Here is a 15194-nt window from a genome sequence, read left to right on the forward strand (position 1 = left end):
CGGGGCCCTCGCCCGGCGCTGCCGCCGGCCCGCGACCGCGCGTGGCCCCGCTTAACCCTGCCGGGGCGGCCGCGGGGCCCCGGAGCCGCGTCCTCCAAGGGCAGGGAGGAAGGCAGCCCTTCTCCGCCGAGAGATAAGGGCTATTTGCATTTTAAATGACTTGAAGCACGCCCCTAGCACCCGGTACCAGGCTGGAAAGTTTGCCCTCCTCAGCTCCCCGGAGGGGGAAGGAAAAAAAAAGAAAAAAGAAATATTTGCTTTCGCTTAAACGCAGCGAAAAGGGACGGCGGTTGTCGCGTTTGGTTTTGTTTTGAATAACGTGAAGCTTTCTGGTCTCATCTGGCGCGTCTGTTTTCCCGTCTATTATTATCCCATCCCTGTACCAGCACATCTCCAGCCTCTTCCTGTATTCTCGCTCCCTCGGTGCCTCGGTGCGCGCTGGCGGCCCCGGCGCTCCCGCCCGGCCTCCCTCCGCCTGTCACACGCGGCTTCGGGGCTGTAGCTCGGGCTTTGTTTTGCTTTTCGTACGCTCGGTGGATCCACGCTCCCAGCCGTAGTAAGAGGTCACGTACAAGCAGGTGACTGAAGGGGAGTTCAAATGAGGAAGCGAAGCTGGCGGGGGAATTCTCCGCTCGCGGGCACAGCCGGTGCTCGGGTGTCCGCTGTCACAGAGCAGCCTGCTCGGGGTGGCTCCGGGGTGGCTCCGGGGTGGCTCCGAGGTGGCTCCGAGGGACCCGGCGGCGCGCAGCCACGCTCCTTCCTCCTTCAGTTTTGGTGGCGTAATTCTGCCGCTCCGCCTGTTATTTATCAAACCACATGTTGGAAACTGGGTTTCTTCGTCGCTCTCTTTTGGAGGGGGATGAAGGGCGCTGGCATCTTTGTGCCCCTTCCCAAGATGGACATAGATACTTCTGTTTGCTGGCGAGAACAGTTTCAAATTTGTGATGCTTTTATTGTTTTAGGTGCCTCCTTCTAGGCCCACACAGGTATGGAGACTGTACGTGTTTTCTGCTTGCTGCAGCTACCGTAAGCAGGCGTGTAGCGTTGTTTTGGTGGAGTTAAAACATGTTAGAAAAGTCGCAGAGGGGGCACTGTTTGTGTGTTTAAAAAGCGTAGCTGTATATTGAGGACTTGGAAGATTGCTTCAGGATATAATAATTCCTAAGGAATATAATTATTCCTAATGGATGTTCAAAACACCTTCAACCCTCTCTTTAAAGGCTAGTCACAGACTTAGCAGTAGTGTGGTATTTTGGTAGAATTTTAGATACTAAATAGAAACAAAGCACTATAGGGTGGTTCATCTAATTCTCTACAATCACACACTGGGTTTGGTATCAGTTTGTACTACTTTTAAATATTTGCAAAACCAAAGTTCTCTTTTGAAATAATTGTACAATTAAATAAAGAACCCTCTATTTTTTAAGCTTATGTTGAAGCTACACATTAGGGCCGATTTAAAAAAAAATCAGTATCATTTCTGTGACAATGTTTAGAAATGTTGTCTTGTCATAGAAAATTCAAAATATTAACAAAAACATCTGATTGGAAATTAAGAATCTTGTAAGATAGTTAATAATGTTTAAAAATAATGTTTTCAGCTCTACCTTTTGTAAGTTCTGTGTTTTTGCTCGTTTTCTTGTTTTCTTTCTTTTTGAAGCAGTGGGCACAGAAGCTAGTACTGTCTCCAGCTGAGTGCTTGCTTTTGGCCCTAAGCCCACTGCTAAAGATGGACTCAAGGCAGGCTCCTCTGTCGTTGCTTTTATGTAGTTTCTATTCTCTCATGTGTATGCCTTGGCTCATCTGGGAGTCAGCTCTCTTGGTTTAACTCCACAATCACGTTCGCTTTCCTGGGTCATGTAGAGTAATAGACATTAGAGAGATGGAGAAAACCTATTGGGGGTCATGTCTGCTCCGTCCCCCAGGGAACATCACAGGATTGCTTCCAGCAGGATATTTGCAGATGCTTTGTCCAACGCAGTTTCAAATGTCTCGAGTGATTGAGATTCCATTCCAACTGCCAGCTCAAATTTGAAGGTGGAATAAGGAAGATGTAATTTGTTCTTTCCTGGGATGCTCCTATACCCTAGCCAGAGCATACGTAACCTTATTGTTTACCCCGTCTTTACTTGCCTTTGTTGCTTTAAACCCACTTGCTTGATGGCTAAGAGCCCCTTCAGAGTCAGAAATGCTTCCTTCAGGACTCGCAAAGGCCATCCCTGGACGGTTAGAGAGAGGAGGCTGCCAAAAGTGGTGAAGGGTCTTCAAGCAGTGTTGTCCCCTTTAAAGCAGTGGGCACTTCTGCTTGCAGAGGGAGACCCTGAGACAATCAGGACTGATGCAGAAAGCAGTGATAGAAGGGTGCATGGAACTGCTGGAGAAGAACAGAATAAAATAGCTGTTCTGTTTAAATCTGCTGGGTTCTCAACTGGAGGCTCTTATATTAACACAGAACCTGTTCCCGGTATTAGTCCTAAACAGCCTGAATTCAGTGATCTTCAAAGCACGCTGCAAAAGGCTGCTGTTGGGTATGACTTACGAAATTGAGGGTATGCAGGGTAAATGGGAGGTTCTCTGGGTGTTTATCTGAATTCTCACTGAGATGATTTCCTCCTTGCTGCTGAGATTTTATCTTAGTCTTAATTATGGTTAAGGTGCCTAATACCTCTCTATTTCATTATTTTGTGTTTAGATCACTAGTGACACCTGAAAAGTTAAGGAGTAAGAAATTACAGAACTTACTCCTATTGTATTCAGTGGGCCAGAATTAGACCAAGTTTATGAAGCACTCTGTTCCCATTTAGGCCAGATTTTAGGAAGAATTTTTCATATTGGGTATGAGCTTATTTGAAAACTTGGATGAACTTATCACACTGTGAATTGCTCAGTTCTGAGCACTTTCAAAAACTTGGCAACTTACTTAGGTGCTGAGTTCTCCTCAAAAATGCAGCTCAGAGGAGAACTCTCTTCACTTTTACAACCCCCCACTTCTTGAAACAGGCATTTAGAGATGAGTCTGTTGAAGAGCAGCAACATGGTCCAGTGGGGGAAGGTATTGGCCTCTGGATTCTACTTCCAGCTGTGTAGTGAGAACTTAAGCAAGTTACTTCACTGCTTCATGTCCACGTTTACTGGCTGAAATAATACGGCCTGTGTTACGTAGGAGTTCATATCTAATGGTTTCTCTTGACCTTAAAAATCTGCTTCAGAGTGGACATCTTTTTGAGTGCAGCAGACCAGAGTCAGGTATCCTAAGAAAATACATTGAGCAGGGAGGTAAAGGAACTGGACCTTTACTAAGGGCTGTCTGCTGTTGCTAGATGTTGGAAACTAGAAAAGGGATTAAAATACTATTTGGATCTAATTTTTGTTTTTGTCATCCACCTCTGGCTGACAAAGCTCTTTCAGGCAAACTTTCATGTACACCGGAGAAATTAAACAGCCGGTTTGAAGATGGTCAAATGAACTCTCTCTGCTTTTCTTCCAGCTTGCTATGGAATTGTCCAGGTTCCAACCGGACCCTGGTTCTGTCGAAAATGTGAATCTCAAGAGAGAGCCGCCAGGGTGGTGAGTACGAAACACGCTTGCACACTTGTACTTACACTAAATAGGTTAGTTTGTTCCCCTTCATCCCTCTACTGGAAGCGGTGTGGTCCACTGACAAAAGTGATGGAGCCTGGCATTCAGAACGATCGGGATTGTAATCCTGGCTCTAGCTCCTATATAACTTTGGACAAGGCACTCACCCCTCACCTCTCTGAGAGACCAACTCTCTTTTAAAATCCTTTCCTTGATTTCTTGCTTAGACATTAGGAATAATTATATCAAACAGTTTTATATGTTGGTCTTAGCCATTCTGATGAACATGCTGCCAGAGGGACTTTTAAGCAAGTTATTGGGGACCAAAGAGTTTTGAGTCTAGATCCCTCAATCTTCTAAAAAATAATGGCATTCTTCTAAAAGGTGGCATCCCTGCAGCTTTTCCCCTACAACTGCTCAGAAAGTTTTGGAGTGGAGGAAAGTTGGCATCACCTGAGATGCTGCTGTATTGTATAAATTATCATACTGACTGACAGGGCGGATTGGCATTCATGTCTCGCTTGCAGCAACTGTCTCCTGCATAAAGTCTTCCGAGTTTGTTAAACAGCGTAGAGAATGACAGGAAGCTGGATCAGGGTTTGGTTTCTGTCTAAGTAGCAATTTAGCAGTATAGAACACTTTACAAATGTTCTTAATTAATTCTGGCATTTCCCGGTGAGGCAGGAAAGTGGAAACAATCAGGCCAGCGCTGCTTCTTAGGTCTGTCTATGTGGCAGAGTTACTTGTGCAGTAAACTAGGCTGTGAGTTTATAGCAGACTAACTACTCTGCACTAACTTCCCATGTGAGTCCTCATCAGATACGGCTGCCCTAACCAAATGCTAAGAGACCAGGGGGTAGATCTTTGTGCTAGTTATGCCACAGATGCTGCTTGTGTATATATGCACTTACCATACAATAAATCCAAGATAGCTCTCCCCCCTTCACTTCATTAAAAATGCATTTAAATTAAACTTTGGCTTTTCTCAAATTCACAAGGCCTAAATCAACTCAAACAACATTTATTAATGCCTGCACTGCCTTCTGAACTGATTTAGCTAAATCTATTCTAAAGTACACACCTAGTAAAGTTGATGTAGGTGACCTCTGAATGCACATATCTGTGCAGGCCTGAGCAAATAGCGTACTCCATCTCAGCTGGGTTCTCTGTGCTTGCTGCAATACAAAAGTTTAATCTGTTTCACAGATGGGCGAAGAACTTGGCAAAGATGAGTGAATGGGGGAATTAGGTATCTGTACCATGCTTTCTACGTTGCATTAACTCATTCCTCATTGGAAGTAGGAGTGTACACAAGACCAGTCTTTCAGACCTGAACTCTTTTACCATTGTAAAATACTGCTTTTATGCACACTGCAGCGAAGAAGATCAAATGTGTCTTTGAGTGGTTTTATATCATGCAGATAGTATCATAGCAAAGAGAGAAATTTGGATTTCACGTGCCTCTTTCCCCCCGCTCTCCCAGCTGTGCAGACAAAGAGCAGCTCTTCAGTGTTAGTTACAATTCAAATGGCATCTAAGCTGGAGTAATACATGTACACACAAGTCCTCCTCACCTGTGCTCATTGCAAGAAGGACTGTAACTTTTCACTCGTACGTTATACACTTCAAACTGCCTCCGAGGTATCAAGAAAACAATACCCCTGCAGGTGGCTCCTTATTTAACTCGCCCTCGGTAAAATCTGTTAGACAACGCGCGGTGGGCTTCAGTCATGCCATTCAATCATGTGGCAATCAGCCCTGCTACTGTAACTGAACAGTGATAATCTTCCTTCCGAAGCAGAGCTGGGGATGATTTCCTATCTAAATCCCTCACCTTTTGAGTTAAACACCAGCAGTCATAGCAACAGACACGCAGATGGGTACATACATGAAAAGAATCTAGTTCTTTGATGTAGGGAGCAGCATGATCAGAGTAAGGGAAATGAGTCAGGTCTTAGGAGATCTGTGCCTGGCCCCGCTGCTAAAACACTATTTGAATTTGTACTTCGTAGTCCGGAGGGACCGGAGGGTGTGGCTCTGCCACCGCCCTTGGGTTTCGCTACACCGCTCTGTGCCTTGCTTTCTCCAGCTGTGGAAGGAGCATTATCCGCCTGCAGACACTGCTTTGCGGATCTTGAATGAGAGCGGCTGCTCTCTGAGTGCAAAACACATTGTCAACAGGAGGATGAACTGGTACTCGGATTTCTCTGACAAAGGCTCTATGGCAAACTCCTTTGAAAAACAGTAATGTTTTTCTTTCCACATCTGTCTTCACATAAGAATCTTAAAGCAGTTTACAAGCTTTGTCCATAACAAACATGTTTCTTGGCTAAATATTGATATTTCGGCTTTGACAATGCGATTTGAAGGCATGAAGAATACTGCATGTCTTAGTGAAGGTTTTAAAACATAGGTCTCCTGATTTCTGTCTCTCTCCTTCAGCTAGTGTAGACACCATCCCCCCCCTTCAGTTTAGGAAAGGGAAATCAGGAGTCCTAACTGCAGTTGGTCAGTCTAATCACTTGTTGGTACATCCTCTGAGGTGGAAGACCTAGCGGGTCAGAAGCTCTAACCTTAGCCACCACAACCTGGTTTTAATCAACCAGCTCTGCTCTTTTCCCCGAGCTGAAATAAAAACCCCGGAGACCGCCTAGGCCTAGGCAGGTTGAATAAAAGGAAGAGGTACCGCTAATCCCTGCTCATAAACCCTCCTCAGATGTTCAGGTCCCTAAAGGATGCCATGGACCCTATTGTGCTTACAGTAAGCAACTGAAAGCCCATCCACTTTGTAATCAAATTGTCTAGGAAGCCCGGTGAGCTGCAGTGGCCAGAGGGCACTCATGTGAGGGATCATGTGAAGGCTTTAGCTGTCATTTAGAAGCAGGGCTATTAAAAGTCTTGTGTGGGGCCCGATGGAGCTGTTAACCCCTCTTGTTACAATCAGAGCTTTGCTAATCGCGTGGTGGGAGAGCCGCTTTGATCTGAGGGGTGGAGGGGAGGACGGAGGGGCCTTTTCAAGTGCAAATTTCTTATTACAGTGTCTCAGTTAACCCAGTTCTTTCTGTCTCGGCTTTGCCGGGCTTTCCATAGTAATCGTGAGAGCAGCTCTCCGCTGCTCTGCCAGGCTGGGCCTAACCAGCGGTAGTGTGAAATACCTCCTGGGGTCGCCCATATTTCAGGCTAAGCTGCGTGGAAAGCGATGCCGACGGCGTTGGCCTTTGTCCCCTCATCTCTTATTTATACATTTATCGCACGGATTTTGTGCGGGCCGCAGGTGCCTGTTTGACAAGCCCGCACACTCGAGTCCCGCGGAAATTTTTTGGTCCCCGCCTCAGTTTCCCTGCTCTACACGGTCTTGCAGCAATTTTATATACTGTGCCGGGTCTACCAAGGGTTAAAAATTCCAGCAGAGGAAATCTTGAGCTTGCTTTAAGAAGTCTACCTTTGTGGAAGGTCCTCAAGGACTATCCAGTGACAGGTGCTTTGGCTGGGAGGGGCAAGGCTGGGCCAGTTATTGCTTAATGTATTGGTGGGTTTTTTTGGTGGTTTGGGAACATCTGTCCCGTTGAGCGCGAGATTTGCTAGAGCCGATGAACACAACAAAAAATAAAAGGCAGGCGAGTGAGAACAGCGGCTTGCGCACACTCATAGCAGTAAAAGCCACCGCCTCACTGCGATCGCCTTTGTGATGACAGCTCATTTCAAAACTTTCTGATGAAGCATATTTTTCACAGAAGAGCAGCTTTTTTTTTTGAAAAACAAAAAACAAAAAACAAACTAGATGTTTCCATTAAGAAAGGAGAGAAAAATCGTTTCGCACTGCAGAAATTCAGGCGCTCGCTTTTTAAACCGAACAAAAAAAAACCCGACAAAAAAAAAAAAAGACAAAAAAAAGACCAAAAAAAAACAAAACGAAAAGACGTTTTCCCTGGATGGTGCCATGGGGGGCGGGGGGAGCCCGTTTTCAGCCCACTCTCGCCTTTCCCAGCTGCGGCGCCGGGGCCGCAGACGGGGCGGGCACCCCGAAAGCCGCCCCAAACGCTCTCAGCCTCACCTGGCAGCCACCTGCAGCTGCAACGGGGCTGGCAGGCCTGAAATCAGTAAAAACGAACGCGAGGACTCGCCGTGTAGCAGCCAGGCGAGGCGTTCGGTCCGGGCGGCGCCGTGCGGGGCCTCGCGCACCTCAGAGGCCTCCCCACCACCGAGGGGGGACCGGCGCGTGGTGAGGGGACGCCGTGATGTCTCGCCTCGCCCCACGCTGTGGAGAACCCCCCCTCTTTTGCCCCCACGGTCTCCCCCGAGAGGCAGCGAGTGGGCGGCAGCACCGGGGAGGAGATGTGGAGCCGGGCGAGGCCTCGCTGCGACCTCCCTCACGGCCGGGCTGGCGGCAGGGCCTGGCGGGATGCCCTGGCTCCCCTCACGTCCTCCCTGTCCCGCCTCGGCCTTTCCCCACGCCGGGGAGAAGGGGCCGGGGGCGTCGGGGCCGGGCTCGCCGCGGCCCCCCACATCCATCTGTCCGAAAACATCCCGACTGATCCCCTCCCGCAATTCATGAGATTGGCAGGAAAAAAAAAAGAATCTCAAGAGAAAGAAAGAAGGAAGGAAGGAAAGAGGAAAAAGATAGGTAATGGGTCCTTTTTATTTGCCAGCGGGTCCTTTTTATTTGCCTTCAGCTTTCTGAGTCATGTTTTTCAGTTTTACTCCCCGACCGCAAAGGCTAGAAACTTTCTTAAAAAAAAACCATGAAAGTCAAGGTTCTCCCAGAGCCTCGGTCCAAGCGCCAGTCAGACACGATGCTATCTAGCTGTGTCAGGGCATCTCGTTGCATGCAAACCACTCTGCGCCCTTCTCCCACTTCCTCTCTTTGAAAGCAATTTTCCTAACCATGCTGTAAATGAATCATCTCTTCTTCTGACCCCGGGCTCCTGAGACTTTAGGTTAAACTTGTTGTTTCTTTTTTCGTTTCAAGAGATGCGAGCTGTGCCCCCACAAGGACGGCGCCCTGAAGCGCACCGACAATGGCGGTGAGTACCTCCGCGCCCACGGGCAGCCCCTCGTTTCTTGCCTTGCCTCCCGGGCTCTCGGCAGCCGTTCCCGGCGCAGCGCAATTCGTTTCTGAACCGACATCGCCGGAAAGGGAGGGATGGAAGCCCCAGAGAAATGAGAAACGCTCTGCCTTTTCTCACAAAACTTCACCTTCGGAAACCTCTGCCGGGAGAAGGCTCTTCCCTTCCGCGGGTGGGGAAACCTGCCCGGGCTCTAGCTGACGTTGAAGCCCGGGCTGCAAAACATGCTGTTTCTTAAGCTCAGCCCCGCTGCTATCACTGCACGATCTGGCCTTGCTTACAGAAATGTGGAGGTTGCTGGGTTATTTGCTGCACGGTTGCGCAGCAGCAGTGTGATCCTCGAGTTAGCTGAACCTCAGCCTTGCACTGGAGACGAGTCCCCATCTGAGAGCAGGGGACCAGGACCAAGTAAAGATGTTTTCTCTCTGCGGGACTTATCTCCTCATCACTGATGCATGTCAGCCTCTGGTGCCATGAAGCGCTGTGGAGTTTGGTTTCGGTTATCAGAGCTTGCAGCTACTGATGCTATCGGCTGTATGGATCAAACTTTGTTTTTCTCAAAATCTTTTTTTTTTTCAGAAAGGCTTCTTTACCTACCTGCCGCTTACCTTAATACACAGAGTCAAATTAGGCAAGGAGGTCTTTATTCTGGTAGATCCCATGTTTAGAGAAGAAGCTCTGAGTCCATAATATTTTGTAGAAGTATCAGTTAGAGCTGGTCAGAGCAGTGCCAAGAGCCTTACTGCAATAGTCGAAGTATTGTGTTGGGGGATTGTTTTATAATAACATAGCATCTTCCAAACATGTTATTACGTGGTTTGGTCAGGTCTGCAGACAGGCACAAGAAGTGTTATAATCATGTCACTATACAGAATTATATAGCCCAAGTACTTACAGTTTTGTAAAATGATTCTGTAATCATGGAGTTTGAATTCGCCTACCCAGGTGAATTCGTCCTACTCTGGCAAAATCCTTCCAATGCAGTAGACATACCAGTACGCGTATGCCCCCAAAGGCTCCTGACCTTCTAGCTTTCTCAGTTCTACCCTGACCAGATGGAATTTCAACTTGCACGTCTGATTTGGGAAGTGCAGTGTTTCTTGGTGGATTTAGATTTTAATCTAACTTGGCTTGCTGAAAAAGAGCCTTCTTTAGCCGTTGATAACAGCCAATAATGGGAGCTTTGTTTCCAGTAGTATGGGACTGCGTGTCAAACCTGTCCCATCGGCATCATCTACTGTTTGGATGTTTTTCATGGTTTAGTTAGGTCTTCAGCAAGTCTGGGCATCAGATCCTGAGGGGGTGCTTTTAAGGAGAATGAACATTGTGCATATCCTTTCCCAAAGAAATCTCTACTTTCATATTTAATCTGGAGGTGGTATTTGTCTCTCTGTTCATCCACAAATGATTTGATTCATAACCAAGTTACAACAAGCAGTATTTCAAATCTAACATTTAACTTAGGTTGGCTCCCTTCCTACACCCTCTTCCTTCTCTCCCTCCCGTGCTTGTCTGCAGCCCTTTCTGGGTTTAACCATCTTGTGAGTTGCTCCATGTGAATCTCTGCTCTCTGTCTTGTTTGCTTCCGCAGGGTGGGCCCATGTCGTCTGTGCTTTGTACATCCCAGAGGTTCAGTTTGCCAACGTGCTCACCATGGAGCCAATTGTCCTGCAGTATGTTCCCCATGACCGTTTTAACAAGGTGAGACCACCTCTTTCTTCTGCTGCTTGCCTTGCTTTTTTCAGATCTTCTTATTCTTTCATGTCTCCTGTTCATTTTATTTTAATTCCTAGGTGCTTAGATCCTTTTAAAAATAACTTATATAGTAAATCCCCATTCTTCCAAATAACTTTTGGTCCTCCATTTCTGTCTCCTTCAACTCTGCAGCCTGAGCAATCCCCTCCTTTGAGAGGGATTTGGCATTTGGGGAGAAAAAGAAGATGCATGGGTTTTGTGCAACCCACTGAGAAGTAAGCCAGAGGTGTTGGCGTAGGAAGGAGATGACTGGACACAAAGTTATGAGTTCTTGAAGGCTTTGCCTCCTGAAGAACAGTGAGAGTGAAGCAGATACTTTGGCTGTCTCTTTAAGGGAGCACTTTTTCTTTTTTGCAGACCTGCTACATCTGTGAAGAGCAGGGCAGGGAGAGCAAAGCAGCCTCGGGAGCCTGCATGGCCTGTAACCGACACGGCTGCCGACAAGCTTTCCACGTCACCTGGTGAGTTCCCCACAGCATCACCTCAGGAACTGCCCCAGCTGTTGTTTTTGCTGCTATGGCTTTGGGGCCACACAAAACAGGTGGCATGGGGAGTTGGACAAATCACCCTTGATCACCCTGGGTATATAAGCCCTGCTCAATTCATGAAGGGAACTTCCGCAGGATGGCTGAGATTTCACCAGCGAGCCTTCCCTGGGGAGAATGAAGGGGTGGGGATTTCCCTAGGACTGTGTGGAATACAAGAAGAGAAGAGATGAGTCACAGTCCAGGAATGTTCTTTCTCGAGCAGAGCACATGCAAGAGTGTCATCTACATGATGTGATTTTAAGGGCTGATATCCTCATGTAGCCTCGTAGCCTGAAAACAACATTGTCTATCTGGAAAATAGGGGGATTCCCAGCTTTACATGAATTCCTTGTTCATGATGCATCTTTCATTGGAATTGTTACTGGTCCCCCAGGCCTGCCTTAAGAAAAACAGAAATTGCAACACAATCTGGTAGAAAAGTACTCAGAATTTCAGAGATCTTAATTTGAATTAAAAATACGCTGAACTTTTTCCTCCCTCCTTGCAAACCATTTGCCAAGCAGGACAGGAGACTCCAAGCCCTGCCTGGGTATCCTGAACAATTGTTCGCCTGTTGATGGGCTATGTAGTCTGGCTGTACAATTTGCTTTATCTGCCTCCTGACTGTATGTATTTCAGTGCCCAGATGGCTGGCCTCTTATGTGAAGAGGAAGTCCTAGAAGTCGACAATGTCAAATATTGTGGCTACTGCAAGTACCACTTCAATAAAATGGTGAGTCTCTTCATCCCTCCAGTGGATTTTTTGTCACATGTAAGGCATCATCTTCATCCTAGATTGTATCTGTGCCTGGAACTACAAGAAATGCCAAGAACATATAAACAAGGTCTGCAGCCTGCTTCCCTTTTCTGCCATTCAGGCAGAGTCATTTAGGAATAAGGGTTAATATAGATCTTGCATTTCTATAGCATCTTTAGACCTGTTTTCAAAACTAGGGGTTGAATTCTTCCCATCTCCTTGGGCTTCCCTGGCCCTCTCTATATGGCTGAAAGACAAGCCCCAAGAAGTCAAAGGGATGTTTTCTCTTTGAAGAAAGATGCTAAAGCACTGTTTCTGGTGCAAGGGGCAGTGTGAAACTAGAAAGGAGAGCAGCCAAGGTATTTGATGTTCCAGAGAATTAGAGGTATAGCTCAGGGACCTTGTGCAGGAGCCTGTAATGCAGAACAATCATAACTTTTGCCTGAGGATGGAAGCAGCCCAGAGGAGACCTGGAGCTATTCAGCATTTGGAGAATATTTGCAGCAAAGGATTTCCCCCTATTAATTACAGGACTAGGAGGAGAAGAACCCTTTTCCTTTTCTGCATAATTAGTAGACACCTGTAGTCCCCCCTCCAGCAAAAAAGAAACTTGATCCCCTCACTGCATCTTTATGTCTCAGTGGCTCCTTTGTTTCTGGCCTTTCCCACTTTCCTTCCTGCTTATCAGTGCTGTCACATATAGTAACTGATGTCTTCAGCTTCTCCTCCAAGTCAAACCGGAGGACACCTTCCCTGCCTTTCAGATACCCTCAGTATCCAAGACAAGTGTAGCTCTATATCAAGTCTGATGATGCTGAGATAGGTGGCAGGAGTTCTGCTAATACCTGGAGTCTGAGAACAGGGCATCTGTCCACACAACCCCCCCACCCCTGTGCCTGAGCATTGGCTGTTGCTGAGGGCCCATATCACGGGTTTAGGCTTGGTGCTGAAAGCCGGACACGGCTGTTCAGGATGACTGGCTTGTCAAAGTAATGTTGCTGCTACCATTTATCATCTTGTTTACAGAGCACTCTCCCAGCAGCTGGGCCTTTCTTCTTGCATGTGTTGCTGTGCGTGGGCCACCAAGAACCCAGGGTTTGGGGAGTTAGACTTACATGCTGTTTGTAAACCTGTTAGTTGTGCCCACTGTGAGTCCCCCCGTTAGGAACCAGGCTGGGCATCTGGTACACACAGAATTTGGTCCTGCATGTTGTAGACAAGCCCTTTACCATAACATTGTTGTAACAGTGAAAGCTGGAATCTATAGGCACTGTTTTCTCTCTCTTTTTTGTTTTTTATTTTTCTGTTTTCCATCTCCTCTCCCCTTCCCCACTTACCTCAGAAGACCTCGCGTCACTCTGGTGGTAGCTCCTTCATTGCTGGGAGAAGGAGCCGATCCACGTCCCCTGCTCAAGAGAAGCATGTATCCCACCACGAAAGGCCAAAGAAGGTAAGAGCTGCCCAGCGTTTGTCAATCCAGAAAAGCAGAGTCACGTGGGATGGAGGTGAGAAGGGGAAGAGTTTGCAGAGAGCGCTGATAGCTCCTCAGGTGAACTCTGACTCTGCAAAGAGTTTCACAGTCAGAGATTTGAACACTGGCTGCATTTTTAAACAGGCCTCTAGAAACGTGTATGCAAATAGAGCAGCACAGCCACTGGGGAATGTGAAGCCACATTTGCATGTTCAAATTATGCCAGAGGGGTCCTAGCAGAACATGCCTATAAAATGTGTGACTTTTCCCTTTCTATCTTGTGGCTGGCCCACTTTGAGGATGACATTGTGCTGTGGCTTCGAGCTACTGAGTTGATCAGTTGACTTGTGTGGAAGCACTTTGGGTTGTGGTTTTAAATGCAGCAGCTAGAGAACATAAACTGAAGGTCATTGTCCTCTGATCCCAGAGTTCAAGTTTTAAAGGAGGAAAAGATACTGATTAATAATCTGTATCACAGCCAGCAGTTTAATTGTAGGCAACAACAATAATTAGTAATAATATGGAAAGTATTTTATTAGTCACAGTGAGCCAGTCATGGGGATTCCACCTGCTTCAAGTCTTATCTGTGAAAATAACTTACCTTCATTTAACAATTATTTAGAAGGGCATCACATGCCAGGTCTGCCTGGTATGGTAGTTTTTTATTTAACTCTGCTGGTTAAGATATACTCATCAAAAATGCTGCAATGTTACAGGACATGTTAACAGCACACCAAGGTTCATAATTAACCAACTGACTCATGTGACACAGGCTCATATTTCAAAGAAAAACAGCAGCAAACGTGTAATGCAGAATCTCAAGCAAAGTCCTGGGTTCTGGGAGAGATACAGGTTCCAGTGTGGAAGAGTCTATACAGAAAGAAATGAGGAGGCCAGAAGCTTGTGGGCTATTTATTATTTGTAACAATAAATTGCCCTAAAAGGCAGGACACACACTCTTTGGAGGATTCAGGTTCTAGGGCAAGTGTTAACAGAATAAAAAATCTTCCCTATCCCTTGATGAATAGAGCTTTTGCATTATGAAGAACACCCAACATCATACTGCCGCCTTCTTTTGCACCCCACCTATCCAAAACAGTGGTATAGAATCTGAAGCAGAAATAACTTTTACAGGGATACTTTCTGTATGGTCAGTTATCTTTTTAATACTTTATGGGCCAGGTTCTGAATATATTCCACTATAATTGACAGCCGAATTTACCGTGTTATATAAACAGAAATGGTGATACCCCTGCACATCACAGTGTGAATCTTTTAAGTCTCGCCATAGGTGCCTAGCTGTTTACTTCTTGTTTGCTTGTTTGCTTTTTGTTGCAGTAGGCATCCTCACAACAAATAAACAAATGAATTTGAGTGGTAATGATAGTGACCCACATCCAGAACAGCCTGATGGCACTCCAGTGGGTTATGTGGAATAAGTCTGATGGATCTCAGCCCAGTTTTCAGGGGACAAGGGCATCCAGGCTTTCAAAAGCAATATGGCCATCAGCTAATACCAACTGGCACCCTCCTGGCAGGCCCAGCTGAAAGTCCAGAAACTGCGTTGCCATGAAAGTCATCCTTGCTCTTTTTATTTACAGAGGTTAATCCCTCTATATCCACTTTGAAACACTGCCCAACATGCCCATTTTGTGTTTGGGAAGCTTGCCCAAACTGTACCTGATACGTGGGCAAACAAGGCAAACCTCACTTTCCAAGAGCGCACGTACAAAGTCATGCATACCCCGTTGCTGACATCAAGTCAGTAAATTTCCTACTGTCGACAAGGCTCGATCGGATTGGGAGTATTTACTTCTCGTGTATATTCAGCTGCTGTGAGGAAAGGAGGAGGCAGGAGGGAGAAAGAGCATCTGTGCCATGGACAGGGCGAGCGAGCGCTTGGCACAAGGTGAACCGCTGCACTGGAATGTGCTATTTTTAGCCAACAACCAGGCGGAGGGGGTGGGGGAGAGGGCAGGATCGGGGTGATTGGCAGCAGCTTTGGAGAGCTCAGCTGTAATTATAACTGACAGACGTGC

The 15194-nt window shown here is 46.7% G+C and overlaps 1 protein-coding gene across 3 annotated transcripts in view; it reads left to right on the top strand.

Moving 5' to 3' along the window:
• The window catches only part of MLLT6 (MLLT6, PHD finger containing), a 46723-nt gene that overhangs the window by 703 nt on the left and 30826 nt on the right, over positions 1–15194 (top strand). For 2 of the 3 annotated variants that reach the window (XM_026072961.1, XM_026072964.1), the window contains exons 2-7: positions 3488–3567; positions 8549–8603; positions 10237–10346; positions 10758–10861; positions 11567–11660; positions 13027–13134. In XM_026072961.1, the coding sequence (XP_025928746.1) occupies positions 3488–3567; positions 8549–8603; positions 10237–10346; positions 10758–10861; positions 11567–11660; positions 13027–13134 (551 nt within the window). The remainder of the gene's footprint in view (positions 1–3487; positions 3568–8548; positions 8604–10236; positions 10347–10757; positions 10862–11566; positions 11661–13026; positions 13135–15194) is intronic. The other variant, XM_026072963.1, reaches the window with a different exon arrangement.

This window comes from Apteryx rowi, unplaced genomic scaffold, assembly GCF_003343035.1.
Source record: "Apteryx rowi isolate R43461 unplaced genomic scaffold, aptRow1 scaffold_354, whole genome shotgun sequence".
Taxonomy (NCBI): domain Eukaryota; kingdom Metazoa; phylum Chordata; class Aves; order Apterygiformes; family Apterygidae; genus Apteryx; species Apteryx rowi.